The 21,540-nt window shown below is 39.8% G+C and overlaps 2 protein-coding genes across 2 annotated transcripts; both read left to right on the top strand.

Moving 5' to 3' along the window:
- Positions 1–440: 440 nt before the first annotated feature.
- LOC138904292 (uncharacterized) lies at positions 441–2,118 on the top strand. Its single transcript, XM_070192793.1, has 3 exons — positions 441–963; positions 1,062–1,899; positions 2,010–2,118. Exons 1-3 carry the CDS (start codon positions 441–443, stop codon positions 2,116–2,118), a joined length of 1,470 nt encoding a protein of 489 aa, XP_070048894.1.
- Positions 2,119–2,178: 60 nt separating this feature from the next.
- Positions 2,179–8,337, top strand: LOC138904291 (uncharacterized). The gene is made up of 3 exons (XM_070192792.1): positions 2,179–2,791; positions 3,263–3,732; positions 7,711–8,337. The coding sequence occupies exons 1-3, from the start codon at positions 2,179–2,181 to the stop codon at positions 8,335–8,337; spliced, it is 1,710 nt and encodes a 569-aa protein (XP_070048893.1).
- Positions 8,338–21,540: the final 13,203 nt, after the last annotated feature.

Genomic DNA, 21,540 nt, shown 5'->3' with positions numbered 1-21,540 from the left:
GGTATAGGTGATGGATCAAATTCTGATAAGAATGACAAACAAACAGGGTTGAGCCAAACTGTGCAACAGCAAATAAAGGAGCAGATCAAGCAAAATAAAGCAAACATTATTTCATTAGATGGTGCTGCAACAAAAACAAATGAAGGAAAAAATAATGCTGGCAAATCTTTGATCCCAAATCCCATTAAAAATTAACTGGCAGCTCAACAGAAGGATCAGTGTGATGAGGGCAATGTAGGAGGCAAGGGGAGAGATTATGATGAAGAGTCAGCAGCATAAAACTTTATGAACGTGGCAAGACAAGGCGATCTTTCTCCTAGAAAAATTGAGAAGAGCAAATCAGTTGGGAGGGGGAAGAAAAAACAGTCTAAAGAGAATCAAAGTGTAGTTCCATCGGTGGTTCAAACAAGAAGGACCCTATCTAAATCTCACAATCAATGATGAATGCTATAATTTGGAATGTGAGATCGGTGAATACAAAGAAAGTCTTTGAAAGGCTTTTTAATATGCAGAGGCGACATCATTTTCAATTCATTGGAATAATAGAACCAATGCAAAAATCAAGAAAGCTTGAAAGGTATAGGAGGCAGATTGGAATGTTACAAGCTTTTGCTAATATTTCAAATAAAATATGGGTATTTGTTGATGAAGATCATGGAGTCGATGTCATTATTAATATGGAACAACAGCTGACCTTAAAACTGACAAACATGGATACACGGATTTCTTTCATTGTTACGTTTGTCTACGCAAAATGTGATGCTACTGAACGAATCGAATTGTGGGACAGTTTATATTCACTTGCAAGTGACATGTCTCTTCCTTGGCTTGTGGGAGGGTATTTTAATGTTATTTGGGATGAGGAGGAAAAATTTGGTGGTCTGCCCGTACATATGAATGAAGTTCTTGACTTTAGAAATTGTGTGAATACATGCAACTTAATTGATCTTGGTTTTAAAGGGAGTATATACACTTGGTGGAATAGGCGAGGTGAAGATGACTGTATTTTTAAGAGACTCGACAGATGTTTAGTAATGTAGAATTTCAGCAGCTATTTGCAGGTTTGGAGATAACACACTTATTAAAGATTGGTTCAGATCACTGCCCGATGATGTTGAGTATCAATGCCTCGACAGTCCCAATTAAGAAAGCATTCAAATTTCTTAATTTTTGGACCAAACATGCATCATTCAAAGCTGTTGTGGCAGAGAATTGGACTGCTAATTTTCATGCTAACCCTTTTACTCTCTTCAATCACAAGCTTAAAAGGGTGAAGAAGGCACTTTCAATATGGAGCAGAGTTACATATGGAAATATTTTTCAAAATATTACTAGTTTGGAAGAGGTTGTATTAGTTCATGAAGAACAATTTGAATTAAATCCTTCTTACCAGAATAGGGAAAGGCTTATGAAAGTTCAAGCAGAGATGATAAAATATTTATCTTTGGAGGAGGAATTTTGGAAGCAAAAGTCCGGAATGTCATGTTTTAAAGATAGAGACCGAAACACAAAGCTTTTTCATGCTCAAGTCAATGGAAGAAGGAAAAGGCTAGAGTTGAAGAGAATTCAAAATAGCGAGGGTAATTGGATAGATGATCATGTAGTTATGGCAGAGGAAGCTGTGAAAATTTTTAGTGCACAATTTCATGAAGACAAAGTTCCAAATGCATTTAGCATTCTTGATCATATTCCATACATGGTGAGTGATGAACAGAATGATAATCTCATGAGGCAGCCTACTAAAATTGAAGTGCAAGATGCTATTTTTGGGCTCAATGGGAACAGTGCAGGCGGGCCTGATGGTTTTACTGGTTGTTTCTTTCACACATGCTGGGATATAATTGGAGATGATGTATATGACATGGTTAGAGCCTTCTTCAGTGGGCAGAGTTTACCAAAGTTTGTGACGCACACTAATTTGGTTTTATTACCTAAGAAGAAAGAAGTTAATACCTTTTCTGATATGCGACCAATTAGCCTTAGCAATTTCATAAATAAATTTTCTCTAGGGTTATTCATGAGAGGCTAGCTAATTTGCTTCCTAATCTAATATCAGATGAGCAGACAGGCTTTGTTAAGGGGAGAAGTATTGTCGAGAATGTGTTGTTAACGGAATAAATAGTCACAGACTTTATATTGAGGACTAAAGCAGGTCCTAATGTGGTAATAAAGCTAGATATGACGAAAGCTTATGAACGACTATCTTGGCTATTCTTGACTAAGGTATTGAGGAAGATGGGATTTGGAGAGAGGTTTATAGGTTTGGTGTTTGGAATCATATCAAACAAGTGGTATTCAGTGTTGTTAAATGGTCAGCCATATGGTTTTTTCAAATCATCAAGAGGAGTGAAGCAAGGATATCCTTTATCCCCGACTCTATTCATCTTAGCATCTGAAGCTTTATCTAGAGGTTTGAATGCCTTACATTCGAATCTATATTTTTGCGGATTTGGGTTGCCTAAATGGAGTCCTAAAATTAACCATCTTGTATATGCCAACGACACTATTATTTTCTCTTCCTCTGATGCAACCTCTTTGCGATTGGTAATGGAAGTTTTATCTGCCTACGAATCTGCATCGGGACAGCTTATAAATACGTCAAAATCTGTTGTATACTTGCACCATTCTGCTCCTGTGGAGGTAGTAAATATAGTGGAGAGGATAATTGGGTTTACCAGACAATATTTTCCATTTACTTACCTTGGGTGTCCTATTTTTTATACTAGAAGAAAGATGGATCATTATCAAGGCTTACTCACTAAAGTCATGGACAAGCTACAAGCGTGGAAAGGTAAGTTGCTCCCAATTGGAGGTCGAACCATTTTGATCAAACATGTCTTGGAATGTATGCCAATTCACTTGCTTTCAGCAGTGAATCCCCCTCCCTATGTTATAAATAAATTACATAAGATGTTTGCCCAGTTTTTCTGGAGTAGTGTTGTAGGTGAAAAGAGTAGGCATTGGACCTCTTGGGCTAAATTGTGTCTTCCATGTGATGAGGGAGGGGTGAGCTTTAGATCGCTTCACGATGTCTCCAAATCTTTATTTTGTAAGATATGGTGGAATTTTAGAACGAAACCTAGCTTATGGAGTTCCTTCATGAGTCAAAAGTATTGCAAAAAATTAAATCCTATTATTGTTCCTTGGCGTGATGGATCTCATATATGGAGGAAAATGTTATAATGTAGGGATCTTATCGAACATCAAATTGGATGACATCTAAAAATGGGATCGTTGCTCTTTTGGTATGAAAACTGGACAGGGCTTGGAGCACTATATTTCATCGTACCTCCAGATTTTGTCATTAATGATCCAATCAATAATGTGTATGAGATGGTGCAGGATGGTGTATGGGATTTAGACAGATTAATGGAGGTCCTTCCTGAAGATTATGCAGTGCATATAATGGAAAACATTAAGCCTCCAGTTCCTACTAAAATCTTAGACAAACCATACTGGAAATTGGAAACTAGAGGGGAACTTAGCGTGAAATCTGCCTGGGAGTATCTAAGGAGAAGGAATGAACCTGCACTGGCCTACAGTAAAATATGGGTAAAAGGATTGCCTTTTAAAATATCCTTCTTCTTGTGGAAGGTTTGGAAAGCAAAATTGCCTTTAGATGATTGGATGAGACGACTAGGATACTTCATGCCATCGAAATGCTGGTGTTGTGCTCAACCAGATCAAGAGTCACTGCTGCATATTTTCTTTACATCAGCTGCAGCAACTAGAGTATGGACCTATTGCCTAATGAATGCAGGGATCGGCATGGAAGGTTTGACATTGCACCAAGCGATTGTAAAATATAACGACCCGACTGGTCGTTTCAAGAATTTAAGTCCCCTTCGGCGGCATAAGGCCCGGAGAAGCTTCGTATTATGCGTATTGACTTGCGTGCATGGTTGAATTCTGTTACCGGATGATTCAGAGTGATTTTGGACACTTGGTCCCTAAAAAAGAAGCTTAAGTCTTAGGATTTTGACCGTAGTCGGAACTGTGTGAAGACGACTTCGGAATGGAGTTTCGTGGGTTCGGTTAGCTCCGAAAAATTATTTGGAGGTCCGTAGTGGAATTAAGCTTGCAATGGCGAAACTCAAAATTTTGGAAAATTTGACCGGGGGGTTGACTTTTTGATATCGGGGTAGGAATCTGATTCTAGAAGTTGGAGTAGGTCCGTAATGTCGAATGTGACTTGTGTGCAAAATTTGAGGTCAATCGGACGTGATTTGATAGGTTTCGGCATAGATGGTAGAAGTTGAAGTTTCAAAGTTCATTAAGTTTGAATTAGGGTGTGATTCATGATTTTGATATTGTTTAATGTGATTTGAGTCTTCGAGCAGGTCCGTGTTTTGTTATGGGACAGGCTGGTATGATTGGACGAGGTCCCGAGGGGCTCGGGTGTGTGTCGGGGTGATTTCGGACCAAATTGGAGTTGTTTGAACTGTTGTTGCTGAAGTCTGGTTTCCTTCTTCGCGAACGCGAAGGGAGTCCCGCATTCGCGAAGGGGAATTTGAGGGGGGCTGGTGGTTGGCCTTCGCGAACACGAAGCAGGGGACGCGAACGCGAAGAAGGAACTGGGTAACCCTTCGTGAACACGGCCAAGGCAACACGAACGCGAAGAAGAAAGGAAGAGTATGGCTTGAGGTCGTTTGGCCTTCGCGGACGCGAAGCGTGGAACGCGAACGCGAACGCGAATGAGCTGGTCAGTTGGTCATCGCGAACGCGACGAGGAGTTCGCGAACGCGAAGAGGAAATGATGGGGCAGAAACAATTGGCCTTCGCGAACGCGATGAAGGATTTGAGGCAGTTGGGTTTTGGCCTTCGCGAACGCGAAGCAATGGTCGCAAACGCGAAGAAGGCCTATCTGGGCAGAATTAAAAGTTCCAAAAACGGGGGTTTGAGTTCATAACTCAAAATCTAATTGGGAGCTCGGTACAAGGCGATTTTTGGAGAGATTCTTGCGTGGGTATTTGGGGTAAGTGATTCTTATCCAGTTTTGATTAATTTCCATGATTATGTCTTTGAATCCATCATTTAATTCGGATTTAATGGAGGAAAAATTAATTTTTTATAAAATCTTCCAAAAATAAAAATTTAAGATTTGGAAGTCGAGTTGTTATTGAAATTCGATAAAATTGGTATAGTTGAACTCGTATCGGAATGGGTGTTCGGATTTCATAAAAATTATGTCGGGTTCCGAGGGGCGGGTCCCGCGTTGATTTTTGTTGACTCTTTGGAATAAAATTTTAAGTCGACGTATTAATATCCGGAATTATTTCCGATGAATTTTAATGAAGTTATACAATTAATTTGGATAGATTTGAGCGGTCCGAAGGTCAATTCAAGCAAGAAGGCGATTTTGGAATATCGGCATAACTTCAAAGAGGTAAGTGTCTTACTTAACCTCGAGTGAAAAAATTATCCCTTAGGCATCGAGTCTTATGTGCCATTTGTGAAATGTGAAAAGTCGTGTACGCGAGGTGACAAGTACGTACTCGGCTTATATGTGTAAATTTTTATTGAGTTAAAGTCTTGAACATATTGTGTGATAAATTGGGTAATTATTGGTATATATTTAATCATCTATTTGTCGAGCCTAAATCCTTGTTATTGTTGAATCTGTTGTTATATGATAATTTGATGTGATTGTTACTTGATTATTTATGTGATTCCGTGAATTTGTTGATTTGATAATTATTAGAATTGAATTTCATTATAGATTTTTTCTCTACAAATAATTAATTAAATGAGCTTAAGAAGAGGTGTTTATATAATTATTAAAAATTTGAATTCAATGAAGACTTTGCTTTATGTTGAGTAATTTTTATCTCTATTGGTTGTTTTGGGGTGTTGTACACATTGTGTGGAGCTTTTGGCTATTTGTTGTGAAATTAATCGATTTTGTTATATCCTTGGAATTTGTTGTGGCCATTGAGCAAACTGTAATGTGAATTGATTTTATTATGTTGCCGTAATAATTTGTCGTGTAAATTGTTGTGTTGTGTGAATTATTATTTTGAGGATATAAGGGTGGCATTTCATCGTTGATATTATGTGGGTATAAGAGTGGCATTTCACTATTGTTGTATTATTGGAATATTATTTGGGAAGAGCGATAAGGGTGGAAAGAGGAGCGATAAGGGTGGCTATTGATATTGTCTGGGCGGAGCGATAAGGGTGGCTATAGGAGCGATAAGGGTGGCAATAGGAGCGATAAGGGTGGCTATTGTCAGGGACGATATGTGATGATGTTGGGTTGTGGTGTTGATGATTTTCATGTGATGTTGTGATTTTCTTGTATTTATTTTTACACCTTGTGCAATTTGTCTTGTTGTTGGTAAAATTGATAACAATCTGATTTATGTTGAAATTGAGAGCCCGTGGCTATGATCAGGAGGATTATAAAATGAAATGTGGGCACGAGGTGCCATGAGTAAATAATGAGGATATTTGGCACGTGAATTGTCCGTGCAGTTGAGATATGAAATGTGGGCACGATGTGCTGTGATGAAATGATAATGATATTTGGCACGTGAGTTGTCCGTGCAGTTGTGATATGAAATGAGAGCACGAGGTGCCGGAAAAATATGATGATTTAATTATGGGCACGAGGTGCCGTGGAAGCATGAAAAATGGGTTGAGACCCTTGTTTACGAAAAATATGAAAATGGACTGAGACCCGTATTTTTATGATTTTGAAATGAGGTGTCACATGGTGACTTTTAATTGAAATAATTATATTCAAAATATTTATTTGGAAGGATTTTTATTCAAAAAGAATTATATGAAAGAATTGTATTTGAAAGATATTTATTTAAGGAAATTATATTTGAAGATATTTATTGAAAGAATTTTATATTAGAAAGATGTTTATTTGAGGAAATTATATTTGAAAAAGAGTTTTATTCGTAAGAATTATGTGTGAAAGATATTTAATTGAAGAACTTGATTTAACTGGGTGTAAATATATTTATCAATTGTTGAGCGATATTAATGGTGATTTCATTGTCTTACTGTGCACATCACTGGTTGTTTTATGTTGCCCTTATTATTATTTATTTCCTATTATTTTGTATATTATATTGCACAAGTTATTAGACTAGTGAGTGTCTTGACTGTACCTCGTCTCTACTCCACTGAGGTTAGTCTTGGTACTTACTGGGTACCGACCGTGGTGTACTCATACTACACTTCTGCACATTTTTGTGCAGAGCCAGGTATTTGGAGACATCGGACTTGAGCAGAGTTAAAGCGGGATCGTAAGGATTCAAGGTAGAGCTGCTTAGTCGTCGCAGTCCCTTAGAGTCTTTTTATTTCATTGTACTGTTAATTTGAAATCGAACAGTATTGTATATTCGGTCCTCGTGATCATTCCATGTATCCAGTTAGAGTTCGTGACTCAGTACTACCAGTCTTGGGAAGTTGTATATGGTAATTATTTCCACTGTTAGTTTCAAAAAAAATAGCTTCAAAATGTAATTGAAATCGGCTTACCTAGTCTTAGAGACTAGGTGCCATCACGACGCCTGTGATGGAATTTTGGGTTGTGACATAAAATGTTGGACATTAAAGGTGATACCACGACTGCAACCAATCATGCAAGCATTACCAGGTATCATAGTATGGGAGTTGTGGAAAAGAAGAATAGTTACAAATATGGTGACGTAGTAACAATCAGTAGAGTGATATCAAATTTCTACTACATTACAGTCTCTTGTCAAACTAAGGAAGCCTGCGATGCAAAACGTGCCTCACAAATGGCCTGACTTGATTCGAAAAATGGAGCAATATACACCAGATTTGAAGGTCACAAAAGTTATATGGGAGTGCCCTATTGAGGGATGGATCAAGGTAAATACTGATGGAGCGAGCAGGGGAAACTCAGAAAGAAGTTCTATAGGATTTGTAGTGAGAGATGAGGAAGGAGATGTTATATATGTACTAGGTAAGGAGATCCCTCATGCTACAAATAATGAGGCAGAAGCCTTAGCAATTGTCGATGCATTGAAATATTGTGTGGAGCAGGGTTTCACACAAATCATTCTACAAAATGATTCTATGCTCATGAAGAATGTATTAAAAGGGAAGTGGGTGACTCCATGGAATATAAGTGAATATATGGAGGAGAGCAGAAATATTATGGAAGGGTTCAATGTAAGAATATCTCACATTGTAAGGGAGGGTAACAACTTAGTAGACCACTTAGCCAACTATGCTTTAGATATTGGAGATATTGAGGCTTCTTGTTTTGCACAGCTTGATTCACTAGGTCGAAAAATTATGAATTCTGATAAATCACAATGTCCATATATGAGGGTGAAGGCTGCCAGAAATTAGTGATGATGCAGAGGGATTTCAAAAGAAGGAGAAAAGATCAAATGAAAATCTATGATCAAATCTTTAGGGAGGAGATCATAGTGCAGTGTTTTTGGACTAACATTATTTTCTTTTTTGCAGGGAATGCTACTGTAAACATGCCTCGCCAGTTGACTAACCTTCTATGGGTGGTATTAGCACTATGTGCTCATTCCTAGGAAGGAAAGCCAATGGTGAGCACAAGCATGAGAGCAAAGACAGAATTCAGTGGTCTAGGGAAGGCACAATGTGTACGGAACTTCAATCATCGAAAGATTATTGTCATTAAGTACTACCATAGACTCCGAGATCCTAAACTAATCATGAGTAATTGGCACATAAAAGTACAGAGAAGGAACACTCACAGCTGGAGGCACAAGAGAAGACTACCCAGTTTTTTGGCATGGGGCAGTGTCGTTTTTTGGCAGCATAAATTGGGAAATATGAAGATACGCATAAGCAAGAAAACAAAATTCAGATGGATATACTGTTGCACTACTCGACTGCCCAGAAAATTTTGTTGGGCAACTACAACAATTTGGATATCAAATAACGGATCAATAGGGGTGCTTTGGAGCATGAATTAGGTACAAGACTTAAGCAACATAGGGGTGCTTGCAACTATCTGCAATATGATACATTCAAAGGATGACAACATTCAGAAGCTACACATGATGCCCAGTTTTTCATGGACGAGTCAGCGTTTTTCAATTGATCATAGGGACGAAATGCTTTATACCAATTGGAACAGATCATCAGTTCCATCAACTAACATATACAAAGAACACAATCTGGGAGGAAAGTCATATTTTCATAAATGGATCATACACAAACAACGCACGCAAACATGCACAATCAAGAATAACTGTTGCTGGGCAGTGCTAGTTGCTGCTGGACAGTGCTTTTGGAGATTTCATTACGCAACACCAATGGAATGCAGATTCTATGTGAACAGGAGGCATCGGTTACCAGTTGATATGGGTTATAAAAATAATGAGAATTACATCTGCAAGGATCATAATGCCAAACAAGTGCGCGCAAATGCAGAAAATGACTACAATTGTAATACTTTAGTGTTTATATATGTTTTACGTTTCATATTATATTTTTATACTAGATCACAATGTGATATCAATTTTGGGAATCATAAACCTAAAATTGGTAATAGGATCTATGTAAGTGTCAATTTATATCTCTTTCATCATGTAAGACCATCTGACATTTTATTTTGTTTTTTTTGGATTTTTTGGATTTATTTATATAAAAAAACTAGCCCTAGGCACTTGTCTAGTGGATTGCCAAAAAAATATATAAAAAAAATAATAATAATTGTGCCTTGACATGAAACCTTTCCTTATGATATGTTTTGAGGGTCTTTGTCTGACCATATATATTGTCGTTCTTAGATCGATGGATTTCATATTTGGGGCATTGTGACATTTTAAGCCTTCATTGGATTTCTTTTATATGGATTCACTGGACATGGTAGATTTTACTGGCCCGGAGCAATTTGAGCTTCGGATGATAGTTGTGATATATAACGTTCTGCAAAATCATGTTTAATAGAGTAAAAATAATTTAATGATGTATACTAGTGATACTTTCTATGGTGGCTCTATGCCTAAGTTATGGTGTCAAATGCACTGTATAATCAATTGTAAACTAAACATAATTAATGTTGGCGATTGTGATTTAATTATGCCCTATACAAAAAACTTATGTACATGAAATCGTCGAGAGAATCAACCTTTTACTTGAAAATTATAGTTGATTAATAAATGTCAAATGCAATCGTAAAAAAACTGCTTATTTCACCTAGATACAGCTCTAATGATAATACAGGATGAGCAGGGGATCCATGTAGTAAGAGTTTTAAATAATTAACTTAAGAGCTTCTTGACCTCTTGTAGAATTATAGAGGCCAGTGTTATGAAATCTCTACTATAGCTATGAAAGGAGCATATAATTTTATATGGTCATCATCTCCATTATCTATTTTTATTATGTAACTTAAAGAGCAATTTCATTCAAACCCATAAATTTTTCAACTCACATTAAACAAACTACTATCATTTTACTATTTATTAAATTTTGAACGTCAGTGTATGAATCTCGAGGCAAGAATCTACTGGATCTTTATACAAATAGCCAGCTGAATTCATTGTTTGCTTTTGTTTTAGCCAGTATATATAAATTTTTTACTGATTCTACAAGGTTATAGGTATATTATGCATCTAATTATGCGGGAAATCTACATTGTATGGCCTCCACCAAAAATAATAAGCAGGCAATATATATTTTATATATTATATATAGCATTTCATTATTAGTATATATTTAGCTAGCGACTGTAATTATTTTTGATTGACCAACCTGATCTATTAAAATCTCTTAACTATTGAAGGATTAACACAAATAGTCATCCACCTAATATGTTAAACTAAAAATAGCAGACGTATGTATAATATATATCACACTGTAAGCAACTAGATAGACATTTCGTGGACTCATTGCCAAAGGGAGAAATAAAAGAGTTTAGAATCTCAATTGTATTGCCGCTAAGAACAAAAAGGAAATTAATTTATATTAATTAGTTACGAAAAATAGCTGAAAAGCTTATACCGCTCACTGTCATGGCACTCATAATACAAGAATGACCGTCAGTCAATTCATTAAACTGAACAATTAGAACTAAAATATCAAGCAACACCTAAACAACAATGACGGGTTCTATTTGCTCATAGCAATTCTATAGCATTCTCACGGTTTTCTGCAACGATCCGACCGGTCGTTTTGCTTTCTAGATCCCCATTTCCCTAAATAAGACTCTCCGTATGTGCTTTTACTGTTTTATAACTTACGGGGATGGTTAGTTCGGGTTTGAAAGAGTTCGGGTTGAAATCGAAACACTTAGTTCCTTAATATTGGCTTAAAAGGGTTAAGTTTGACTTGGGTCAATATTTTTAGTAAACGGCCTCGGAACCAGAATTTGACGGTCCCAATAGGTTCGTATGATGATTTTGGACTTGGAGCGTATATTCGGATCGGGTTTCGGATGACCCGGGAGCGTTTCGGCGCTTAATATTGGAAGTTGGCGCATTGAAGGGTTTTCAAGTACTTTAAATTTTGTTTGAGGTAGGATCTAGTGTTATCGAGTTTCGATTGGGATTTCGATCCTGGGAATAGTTTTGTATGGTGATTTGTGACACTTGCACGCAAAATTTGGTGTCATTCCGAGTAGTTTATGTATGATCCAGCGCGTTCAGAGCAAGTTGGTAGAACTTGAAGTTCATAAGTTGATTCTATTTGGTTTTGGAGTGTGATTCTTAATTTTGATGTTGTTTTACGCATTCCAAGGGATCGAGTGAGTCCGCTTTATGTTTACGAACTTGTTGGTATGTTTGGTCGAGGCCCCGGGGTCCCCGTGTAGGATTCGGAGGGGTTGACGGAGCTTGATTGCTCTTTGGAGAAGAGCTGAAGGTGGCTGGCATCTGGTGCATTCGCACCTGCTGTGGGAATGGCCGCAGGAGAGGCACCGCATGTGTGGCGTCTCGTTCGCAGAAGCGGAATGAAGGGGAGTCAGCGAGGTCCGCAGAAGCGAAGGACTTCAAGTGAACTCGCTCTTGCGATGAAGGGGTCCGCAGATCGGAGAGAGACAGCCTGGCCATGGTCGCAGGTGCGCGAGGCGAGCCGCAGAAGCGGGCTCGCAGATGCGAGACTTGGCCGCAGGTGCGGCTGGTCGTGGCTCATGCGTGTTCCTCATATGCGGACAATCGACCGCAGGAGCGGAGATTCTTCTGCAGGTGCGAAAATCGCTGGGAGGCAATGAAGTGCATTTATATCGGGACTTAGGCTATTTTGGCTCATTTCTTTCATCTCTTGGGCGATTTTGGAGCTCTTTGAAGAGGAGTTTTTACCTAGCACTTTGAGATAAGTAATTTCTAAATATGATGAGTTTAATACATGCATTTTGGGTAGATTCTTAGCACATAAAGTGTAAAAATTATGGGTTTAGTTGAAAAACCTATGTTTTGATAAAAATGAGATTTAACCATGAAAATGATTATGGAATTTAGTGAAAATTATATATTTGAGTTCGTGAGGTCATGGGTAATATTTATCTTCGAAAATTCCCAAAATTCGAGCACGTGGGCCCGGGGGTGAGTTTGAGGAATCTTCCAATTTGGGTTGGATAATTACTATAATAGCTAAATTATTAACTTTTGAGTGTATATTGATTAATTTATATAATATTTGGCTAGCTTTGGATTGTTCGGCACCAAATTGAGGCCTTAGAGTGAATTTGTGGGCCGGAAAGTGAGCTTTGAGACGAGGTAAGTCTCTTGCCTAACCTTGTAAGAGGAAATTTACACCATAGGTGCTTTAAATTACTATTTACTTCTAATTGTGGGGGCTATGCACACACGAGGTGATGAGAGTCCGTATAGTTTTAGGACCCAAATCATGAAATACTTGTATTGTTTGCACTCTACTTGTTAATTTAAGTGCCTAAATTATATTGAAACTTGATAAAGGATTCGTTAAGACCGAATTTCAATTACTTTGAGTTTTGGCGGGTTACTTGAACGTTAATGGAAATTGTGCTTCCATGTATATTAGTCTTGTAATAGCTTTAAATCGGATGTTCTGAGTATTCTCTCTTCTTATGGAGCAGGCCGAACGCCTCGGCAGTATAATAGATGCATCTATGGTTCGTGTCGCTCGACCCTCGGCAGTGTACATATTATTCTGGATCGGATCGTACGACCTCAACATAAATCGTGCGTTTTAATGCTTGGAGCCCAAATACACTTAATATTATTTTTATGAATTGAGGGGTTTTAACTTATTTATTGGCCCGAATTTTATCTAGAGTTAGTATGTGTTAGTTGAAGATTTTTTAGGGATTTACTATCAGTTAAAGAATCATTTATTCACTGCTTGCTAATGTGTTATTATTATTATTATTCACATATCTCATGCCATTTAAAATTCGTGTATTTTATTGTTGGCCCATAATAAGTATCGATGTCGACCCCTCGTCACTACTTCATCGAGGTTATACTGGATACATACTGGGTACATGTTGTTTATGTACTCACGCTACAGTTCTGCACTAATCGTGCATGATCTGAGGCAGGTGCATCTAGCAGTCAGTCAGGCACGTACCCCCGTTACCCCGAGGCTTAGTAGTAAGATGTTTTCTAAGTTCGTTCTACAGCACCCAGAGTCTCACTTTTGTATTTACTTTCTGTCTACTCTATTTCAGACAGTAGCTTAATATTTTGTATATTCTACTAGTCACTAAAAAACGTGTGACATAGGGTCTTGGAAACATGCTAGTAGACATTTGATGGTTTTTGGGTATTTATATCACTGTACTTGCTCCTTTATGAGCTTACGCTTACTTTATTAAATTTTTCACTTCTCATTTGCTTAATAAATACAAATCAACTACTTTAAAATTATTAAAAAGAATAAATACATGGCTAGTTCACGCGTTGGCTTGCCTAACCGCGACGTTGGGCGTCATCACGGCCTATAGGAGAAATTGGGTCGTGACAACATGGTATTAGAGCACTAGGTTCACGTAGGTCTCACAAGTTATGGGCAGGCCTAATAGAGTCTTGCGGATCGGTATAGAGATGTCCACACTTATCTTCGAGAGGCTATAAGCTATTAGGAAACCACTCTTTCTTCATCTCTTATCGTGCAATTGATGTTGTGCTAAGTGTATTTCTCTTATTCTCTCACAGATGGTGAGAACGCGAGCGGCAGATCTACCCGACCATGGAGGAGCTGCTCCCCATGTTGCTAGAGGCCGAGGGATGGCTCCATCCGTGGCAGAGGACAAGGGCATCCTATAGTTGCTCCAGTTATGCCACCAGTGGATCCAGTGGAGGATTCTGCTATTGAGGAGCAGGGCGAGGTACTTGCAGCGGAGCCAGCCCCAGTGGATTTCATGTCCGCACCAGGATTCCAGGAGGTCATGGGCTTTATGCTGCGATTTATGGATTCTTTGACTCATGCTGATTTATTTCCAGTAGACCCAGCCACATCTCAGGCGGTAGGGGGAGCACAAACCCCTACCGCTCAGGCTCCAGGGCATGCGGTTGTCGTATATCAGACCCCGGGTGCACTACCCGTGGGCAGAGCTCAGCCAGTTATAGCGGCTATACCAGAGCCCAGACCAGCTGCAGTCGGCGAGCCTCAAAAGCTATTGGATAGATGGACCAGGCTACATTATCATGTCTTTGGAGGTGAGCGACATGAGGACCCCACTACTTTATTGATCGTTGCAGGGACAAACTGCACAACATGAGGATATTGGAGTGGAGTCCCACGGGGTGGACTTTACTACCTTTCAGCTAGAGGATAGGGCCCGTAGATGGTAGAAGTCATATCTTCTCGGCAGACCAGCAGGTTCTCCTCCCTTGACTTGGGACCAGTTCACACGCCTCTTCCTGGATAGATATATTCCACCCTCTCATAGGGAAGAGTTGCGATTTTAGTTCGAGAAGCTCCAACATGGCCATATGTCAGTGACCGACTATGAGGCGAGATTCTCTAAGTTTTCTCGCTATGCACTTATGATACTTCCTACCGATGCAGAGAGAGTGCGGAGGTTCGTTGCAGCTTTGCACTCTAGTATCCAGGCCACTATGGCCCGAGAGGTTAAGATGGGGACTTCGTATGAGCTGGTTGTAGAGATAGCTCGGAGGATCGAGGGTGTTCATTAGCGGAGTCGAGAGCATGTGACGAGGGACAAGTGGTTTCGATATTTTGGAGGGTTCAGTGGTGCTCCGGCTGGGGGCATAGGTCAGTTTGTGAGGGGTCAGTCTAGCAGGCCCACATATCCAGCATCGCTGCCTCCTTGGGTTACTCTAGTGCGTCCCTATTTCAGCACCATTCTAGAGATCTCCTACCATTCACTAGCTATTGAGGGCTCCTCCAGTGGGCTTTCTGGTCATCAGGATCAAACTTCAAGTCAGCAGTCCACCGTATCGAGAGGTTGTTTCAAGTATGGGGATCTTAGTCATGTGAGGAGGTTTTGCCCTAGGCTTTAGGGCAAGGTAGTACAGCAGGGCCAGTAGCCTATGATTACAGCACCAGTTGCCACACCAGTCGTCCGGCCGCCCAGAGGTGGAGGGCAGGTGGGTAGGGGTCGTCCTAAAGGTAGAGTTCAGTCAGGTGGTGCTCTATCCAGGTTCTATGCCTTTTCGGCCAGACCAGATGCAGTAGCATCGGATGTCGTGATCACATGTATTATTTCTGTCTGATGTAGGGAGCTTCAGTGCTATTTTACCCAGGGTCTACGTATTCATATGTTTCATCTCTGTTTACTCATTTTCTGGGTGTTCCTCGTGAGTCTTTGGGTACTCCTGTTTATGTGTCCACACCAGCGGGCAATTTCTGTTATTGTGGATCAAATCTATCGGTCATGTATCGTGAATTTCTATGGTTATGAGACTAGAGCGGATCTTCTGTTGCTTGATATGACCGACTTTGAGATCATCTTAGGCATGGACTGGTTGTCTCCATATCACGCCATCCTTGATTGTCATGCCAAGATTGTTACCTTTGTGATACTAGAGTTTCCTAGAGTGGAGTGGAAGGGTTTGTTCATCAGTGCATCTAGTCGAGTTGTCTCTTTTCTGAAGGCTAGACACATGGTCGAGAAGGGTTGTTTGGCTTATATAGCTTATGTTCGGGATACTAGTACAGACACTCCGGCTATTGATTCAGTGCACGTGGTCTGGGAGTTCTTCGATGTGTTTCCTTCTGATCTTCCAGGCATGCCACCTGATTGTGATATCGATTTTTGTATTGATTTGGCTCCTGGTACCCAGCCTAACTCTATTCCACCATACCGCATGGCTCCGAAAGAGTTGAAGGAGTTGAAAGAACAACTTGAGGAGTTGCTAGCAAAGGGTTTCGTCAGACCAAGTGTGTCACCTTGGGGTGCACCGGTGTTGTTCGTAAAGAAGAAGGATGGGACTATGCGGATGTGCATTGATTACCGCCAGTTGAAAACAGTTACCATTAAGAACAAGTACCCGTTGCGGCGTATTGATGATTTGTTTGACAAGTTGCAGGGTGCCAGGGTGTTCTCCAAGATCGACATGAGATCGGGGTATCATCAGTTGAAGATTCGTGATTCGGATGCTTCGAAGACGGCTTTACGAACTAGATATGGCCACTATGAGTTTCTAGTGATGTCTTTTGGCTTGACTAATGCCCCGATGACGTTTATGGATTTGATGAACCAGGTGTCCATGCCATATATTGACTCGTTTGTCATTGTCTTCATTGATGACATTTTGATCGACTCGCGTAATATAGATGTGATGACCCGATAGGTCATTTTTTAATTTAACATTCAATTTCGTGCTCTCAGACCTCGAATAGCACCATATAGCATTCCTCTACTTGCGTGCACAGTCCGTATATTTTTTCAGAAAGCTTTTATGTGAAAAATTGATAAAAATGTGAAATAGTGCATTAAAAGTCACTTAAGTTGACTTCGGTCAATATTTTAAGCAAACGGACCTGGATTGGTATTTTGAAAGTTTCGGTAGGTCCGTATCGTAATTTGAAATTGGGTCTATGTCCGGAATTTAATTTGGAGGTCCCTAGATCGAGTTATCTCCATTTGACGAAAACTAGACGCTTAAAGGCTTAAAGATTTCAAAGTTTGACCACAAATTGACTTTTATTGATATCGGGCTCGGATTTCGATTCCAAAATTGACTTTTATTAAAGGCTTAGAACTTTTGTTGAGTCTCAGCTCAATTTTTCTAACACGTGGAGGACATGCGGATAATGACATTTATCTAATTATGCAACTCCGTGGAATCAATTAAGTCACAATTCCTATGATGCACGCTCACACGCCCGTCACCTAGCATGTGTGTCATCTCCAAACAATTCATACAACATGTAATTCAAGGATTCATACCCTCAGAACCAAGTTTAGAAGTGTTACTTACCTCAAACCGCATAATTTCTTACTCCGCTATGACCTTGCCTCGCGAATTGGTCTCCGAAAGTCTCGTATCTAGCCACAATTAATCCGATTCAGTCAATACAAATTATTGGAATTAATTTCATAAGAAAATATTAATTTTCCAATAAAATTCAAAATTTAACTCAAAATCGCACGTCTCGGAACCCGACAAAAATTACAAACTATGAACGCCCATCCAACCACGAGTCCAACCATACAAATTTCACCAAATTCTGACATCAACTCGACCCTCAAATCTTCAATTAAAGTCTTTGAAGATTTCTATCCTTTTGGTATATTTGGTAGAGGTCACGGGGGCCTCGGGTGGATTCCAGATCGTTAACGAATCAAACTTTAGACTTAGAACAAAGCTGGAAATTTCTGCCTACTGATGCAATCGCACATGTTGAACTTTTCTCGCAGGTGCGAGCTCGCAGAAGCTAGCTTGGCAAGCGCAGATGCGGGCAGTAGCTTGACAAGGCAGTGGTAGTAGGTGCGAGGGAATTTCCGCACCTGCAAGACCGCAAATGTGGACGGGGAGCCACAGGAGTAGATAGCTTCTTCGCAGAAGTAGACTCTTGTCCGCAGAAGCCAGGAATGCGCAGAAGAAGATGGTCTGCAGAAGCGGATGAAACGTCGCAGAAGCGACAAATTGGTCACAGACGTGGCCTGTCCTAAGGGGGCATTGGACCGCAGAAGCGAGTTCGCAGAAACGACAACCATCCTCACATCTGTGAGACCGCAAATGCTTCCAAGTGCATCGCAGATGCGGAAACGCTGGCAGTGTTAAAAACATAAGGGTTCCCACATTTTTGTCATTTTGGACATTTCAAGCACGGTTTAGGGAGAATTTTCAGAGGAAATTCATGAAAAAACTTGAGGTATGTCATGTGTGATCATTGTTAATCAATAATATTAAATTATCATCGAGTATTTCGACTAGATTACATATTTTTTAGGTGAAATTCGAGAATTTGGGCCTATGGATTTGAAAATAAGATTTGGGAATTTGAAGGTTGAGTTGATGTCGGAATTTAGTAATATTTGTATGGTTGGACTCGTAGTTGAATGAGCGTTCATATTTTGTAACTTTTGTCGGATTCCAAGACGTGGGCCACCCTTTTGATTTTTGAATTGAATTTTGGATTTGAATTGAAAATTTAGTATTTTCACATAGAATTGGTTTCTATAATTTTTGTTGAGTATATTGAATTGTTTGTGACTAGATTCGAGGCATTCAGACACCAATTCGCGAGGCAAAGATTTATTGGAATCTTGAGTTTATTGCAAAGCGAGGTAAGTGTCGTGGTTAACCTTGACTTGAGGGAGTAGGACTTGTTTGTCTATTTTCTACGTGATTTAATGTGCGGGTACAATGTATATGTGAGGTGACGAGTACTTATGCATTGTCGTTGAGTCAAAGCATGCGGGTGGAATTTGTTCATTCCGAATAACTGCTTATTTAATTAAGATATTCCTTCTTAAGTTTATTATTGTTTATTTGATCATTTCTCATGAAATTATTGCTAATTTAATGATTGTTGAATATTTTGGAAGGTGAGGTCGGTATTTTGGTATTGAATTGATTGATAAGTATGGATCCCCGCATTTAAATACTCTTCCGAATTTATATTATCATTTTCATGGTAAGGAAGAGTGTAAAAGCACGAAGGGTGATGCCGTGCCATTTATACTAATTATACTATTATTGCCATAGTGAGGAAGAGTGTAAAAGCATGAAGGGTGATGCCGTACCATTTTTACATTATTAATTATTGATTTATAAAGTGAGGAAGAGAGTTAAAGCACGAAGGGTGATGTCATGCCATTTAAATTATTTATTCATCATGTTGTGGCAACAAAGAGCGTTAAAGCATGAAGGGCGATGTCGTGCCATTCATATTATTTATTTATCATTTCATGAGAAGGATGAGAGTAAAAGCGCGAAGGGTGGTGCCGTACCATTTTATTATTTCAGCTACCTATTTTGTTGTTGATGAATTATTTTGATGTTACATGACACTTCCCTGGTTGAAATTTTTATACCATTTCCCTTTCACATGTTCCCTCCCAATTTTGTAAAATTTGTTAATTGTGTTCAATATTATTTCGTGTATATATATACTTGCACATGTTGTTTACGTATATGTCTTGTCATAGCCTCGTCACTACTTCGTCGAGGTTAGGCTCGATATTTACGGAGTACATGGGGTCGGTTGTACTCATACTACACTCTGCACTTGTAAAGATTTTAGAGTTGGTCCCAGCGGCGTACCATAGACTTGCTCTGATTCAGCTACCCATAGGAGACTTGAAGTATAATTGCACAGCGTCCACAGTTCTGAAGTCTCCTTCTACTTTATCTTAACTGTGTTATCTTTCAAACAGCTTGAATTCTATTCAGACCTTTATTTGTACTATTCTAATAGCTCGTGCACTTGTGACACCAGATTCAGGGATGTATTTGGATGATTCATTTGTTATGGTCTTTCGCACTTTATTTCAGTAATTGACTTCCATTTAAATTGATTTGTTTAAAAATGGTTAAGATTATTCTAACGTTGGCTTGCTTAGCAAGTGAAATATTAGGAGTCATCACGGTCCCAAAGGTGGAAAATTCGGGTCATGACAAGTTGGTATCAGAGCACGAGCAACATTTGAGAGTGGTGCTTCAAACCTTGCGGGAACATAAGTTATATGCTAAGTTCTCCAAGTGTGTGTTTTGGTTAGATTCTATGGCATTCTTGGGGCATGTTGTATCATGCGAGGGTATTAAGGTAGATCCCAAGAAGATCGAGGCAGTTCAGAGTTGGCCTCGCCCTACCAAAATGACTGAGATCAGGAGCTTCTTTGGGTTAGCGGGTTATTATCATCGGTTTGTGAAGGGCTTCTCATCTATTGCATCACCTTTGACTAGATTGACCAGAAGGGTGCTCCGTTCCGATTGTCCGATGATTGTGAGGTGAGCTTTCAGAAGCTCAAGACCGTATTGACTTCAGCACCAGTGTTAGTGTTTCCTTCCGGTTTAGGGATGTATACTGTGTATTGTGACACTTCACGCGTTGGTCTAGGTTGTGTATTGATGTAGGAGGGGCGAGTTATTGCATATGCTTCACGTCAGCTGAAGCCCCGCGAGAAGAATTACCACATGCAAGATTTGGAGTTGGCCGCGATAATTCATGCTCTTAAGATCTGGAGGCATTATCTTTATGGGGGTGTCCTGTGAGGTTTACACCGATCATCAAAGCTTGCAGAGGAATCTCAATTTGAGGCAGCGCGGGTGGCTTGAGTTACTAAAAGATTATGACATTACCACCCTTTATCATCCGGGCAAGGCGAATGTGGTTGTGGATGCCTTGAGCAGAAAGGCGGAGAGTATGGGTAGTTTGGCATTCATTTCAGCAGATGAGAGGCCATTAGCTTTGGGCATTCAGTCCTTGGCTAACAGACTTGTGAGGTTGGACATTTCAGAGCCTTGCCGAGTTCTTGCATGTGTCGTCGCTCACTCTTCATTATTCAAGCAGATTAAGGCTCGTCAGTACGATGATCTGCACTTGTTGGTTCTCACATAGACGATACTATAGGGTGGTGACAAAGAGGTTACTATCGAGGAGGATGGTGTTCTGCGACTCCATAGTTGCCTATATGCTCCAAATGTTGATGGCTTGACAGAGAAGATCCTAGAGGAGGCACATAGTTCTCGGTATTCTATTCATCTAGGTGCTACAAAGATGTATCACGACCTGAGGCAGCATTATTGGTGGAGGCGAATAAAGAAGGACATATTTGAGTATGTAGCGAGGTGCCTTAATTGCCAGCAAGTTAAGTATGAGCATCAGAGGTCAGGTGGCCTACTCCAGTAGATAGTTATACCTGAGTGGAAATGAAAGCGCATCACTATGGACTTCGTAGTTGGGTTGCCACAGACCATGAGGAAGTTTGATGTAGTTTGGGTCATTGTCAACAGATTGACCAAGTCGGCACACTTCATTCCGGTTGTGACCACGTATTCTTCAGAGAGACTGGCCCAGATTTACATTCAAGAGATTGTTCGATTGCATGGTGTGCCTATTTCTATCATATTAGATAGAGGCCCTCAGTTTACTTTACATTTTTGAAGGGCAGTACAGAGTGAGTTGGGAACCCGGGTAGAGCTCAGCACAACCTTTCATCCGCAT

The sequence above is a fragment of the Nicotiana tomentosiformis genome, chromosome 2 (genome assembly GCF_000390325.3).
Source record: "Nicotiana tomentosiformis chromosome 2, ASM39032v3, whole genome shotgun sequence".
In the NCBI taxonomy this organism is placed as follows: Eukaryota; Viridiplantae; Streptophyta; class Magnoliopsida; order Solanales; family Solanaceae; genus Nicotiana; species Nicotiana tomentosiformis.
This window is presented reverse-complemented; position numbering and strand designations above follow the sequence as displayed.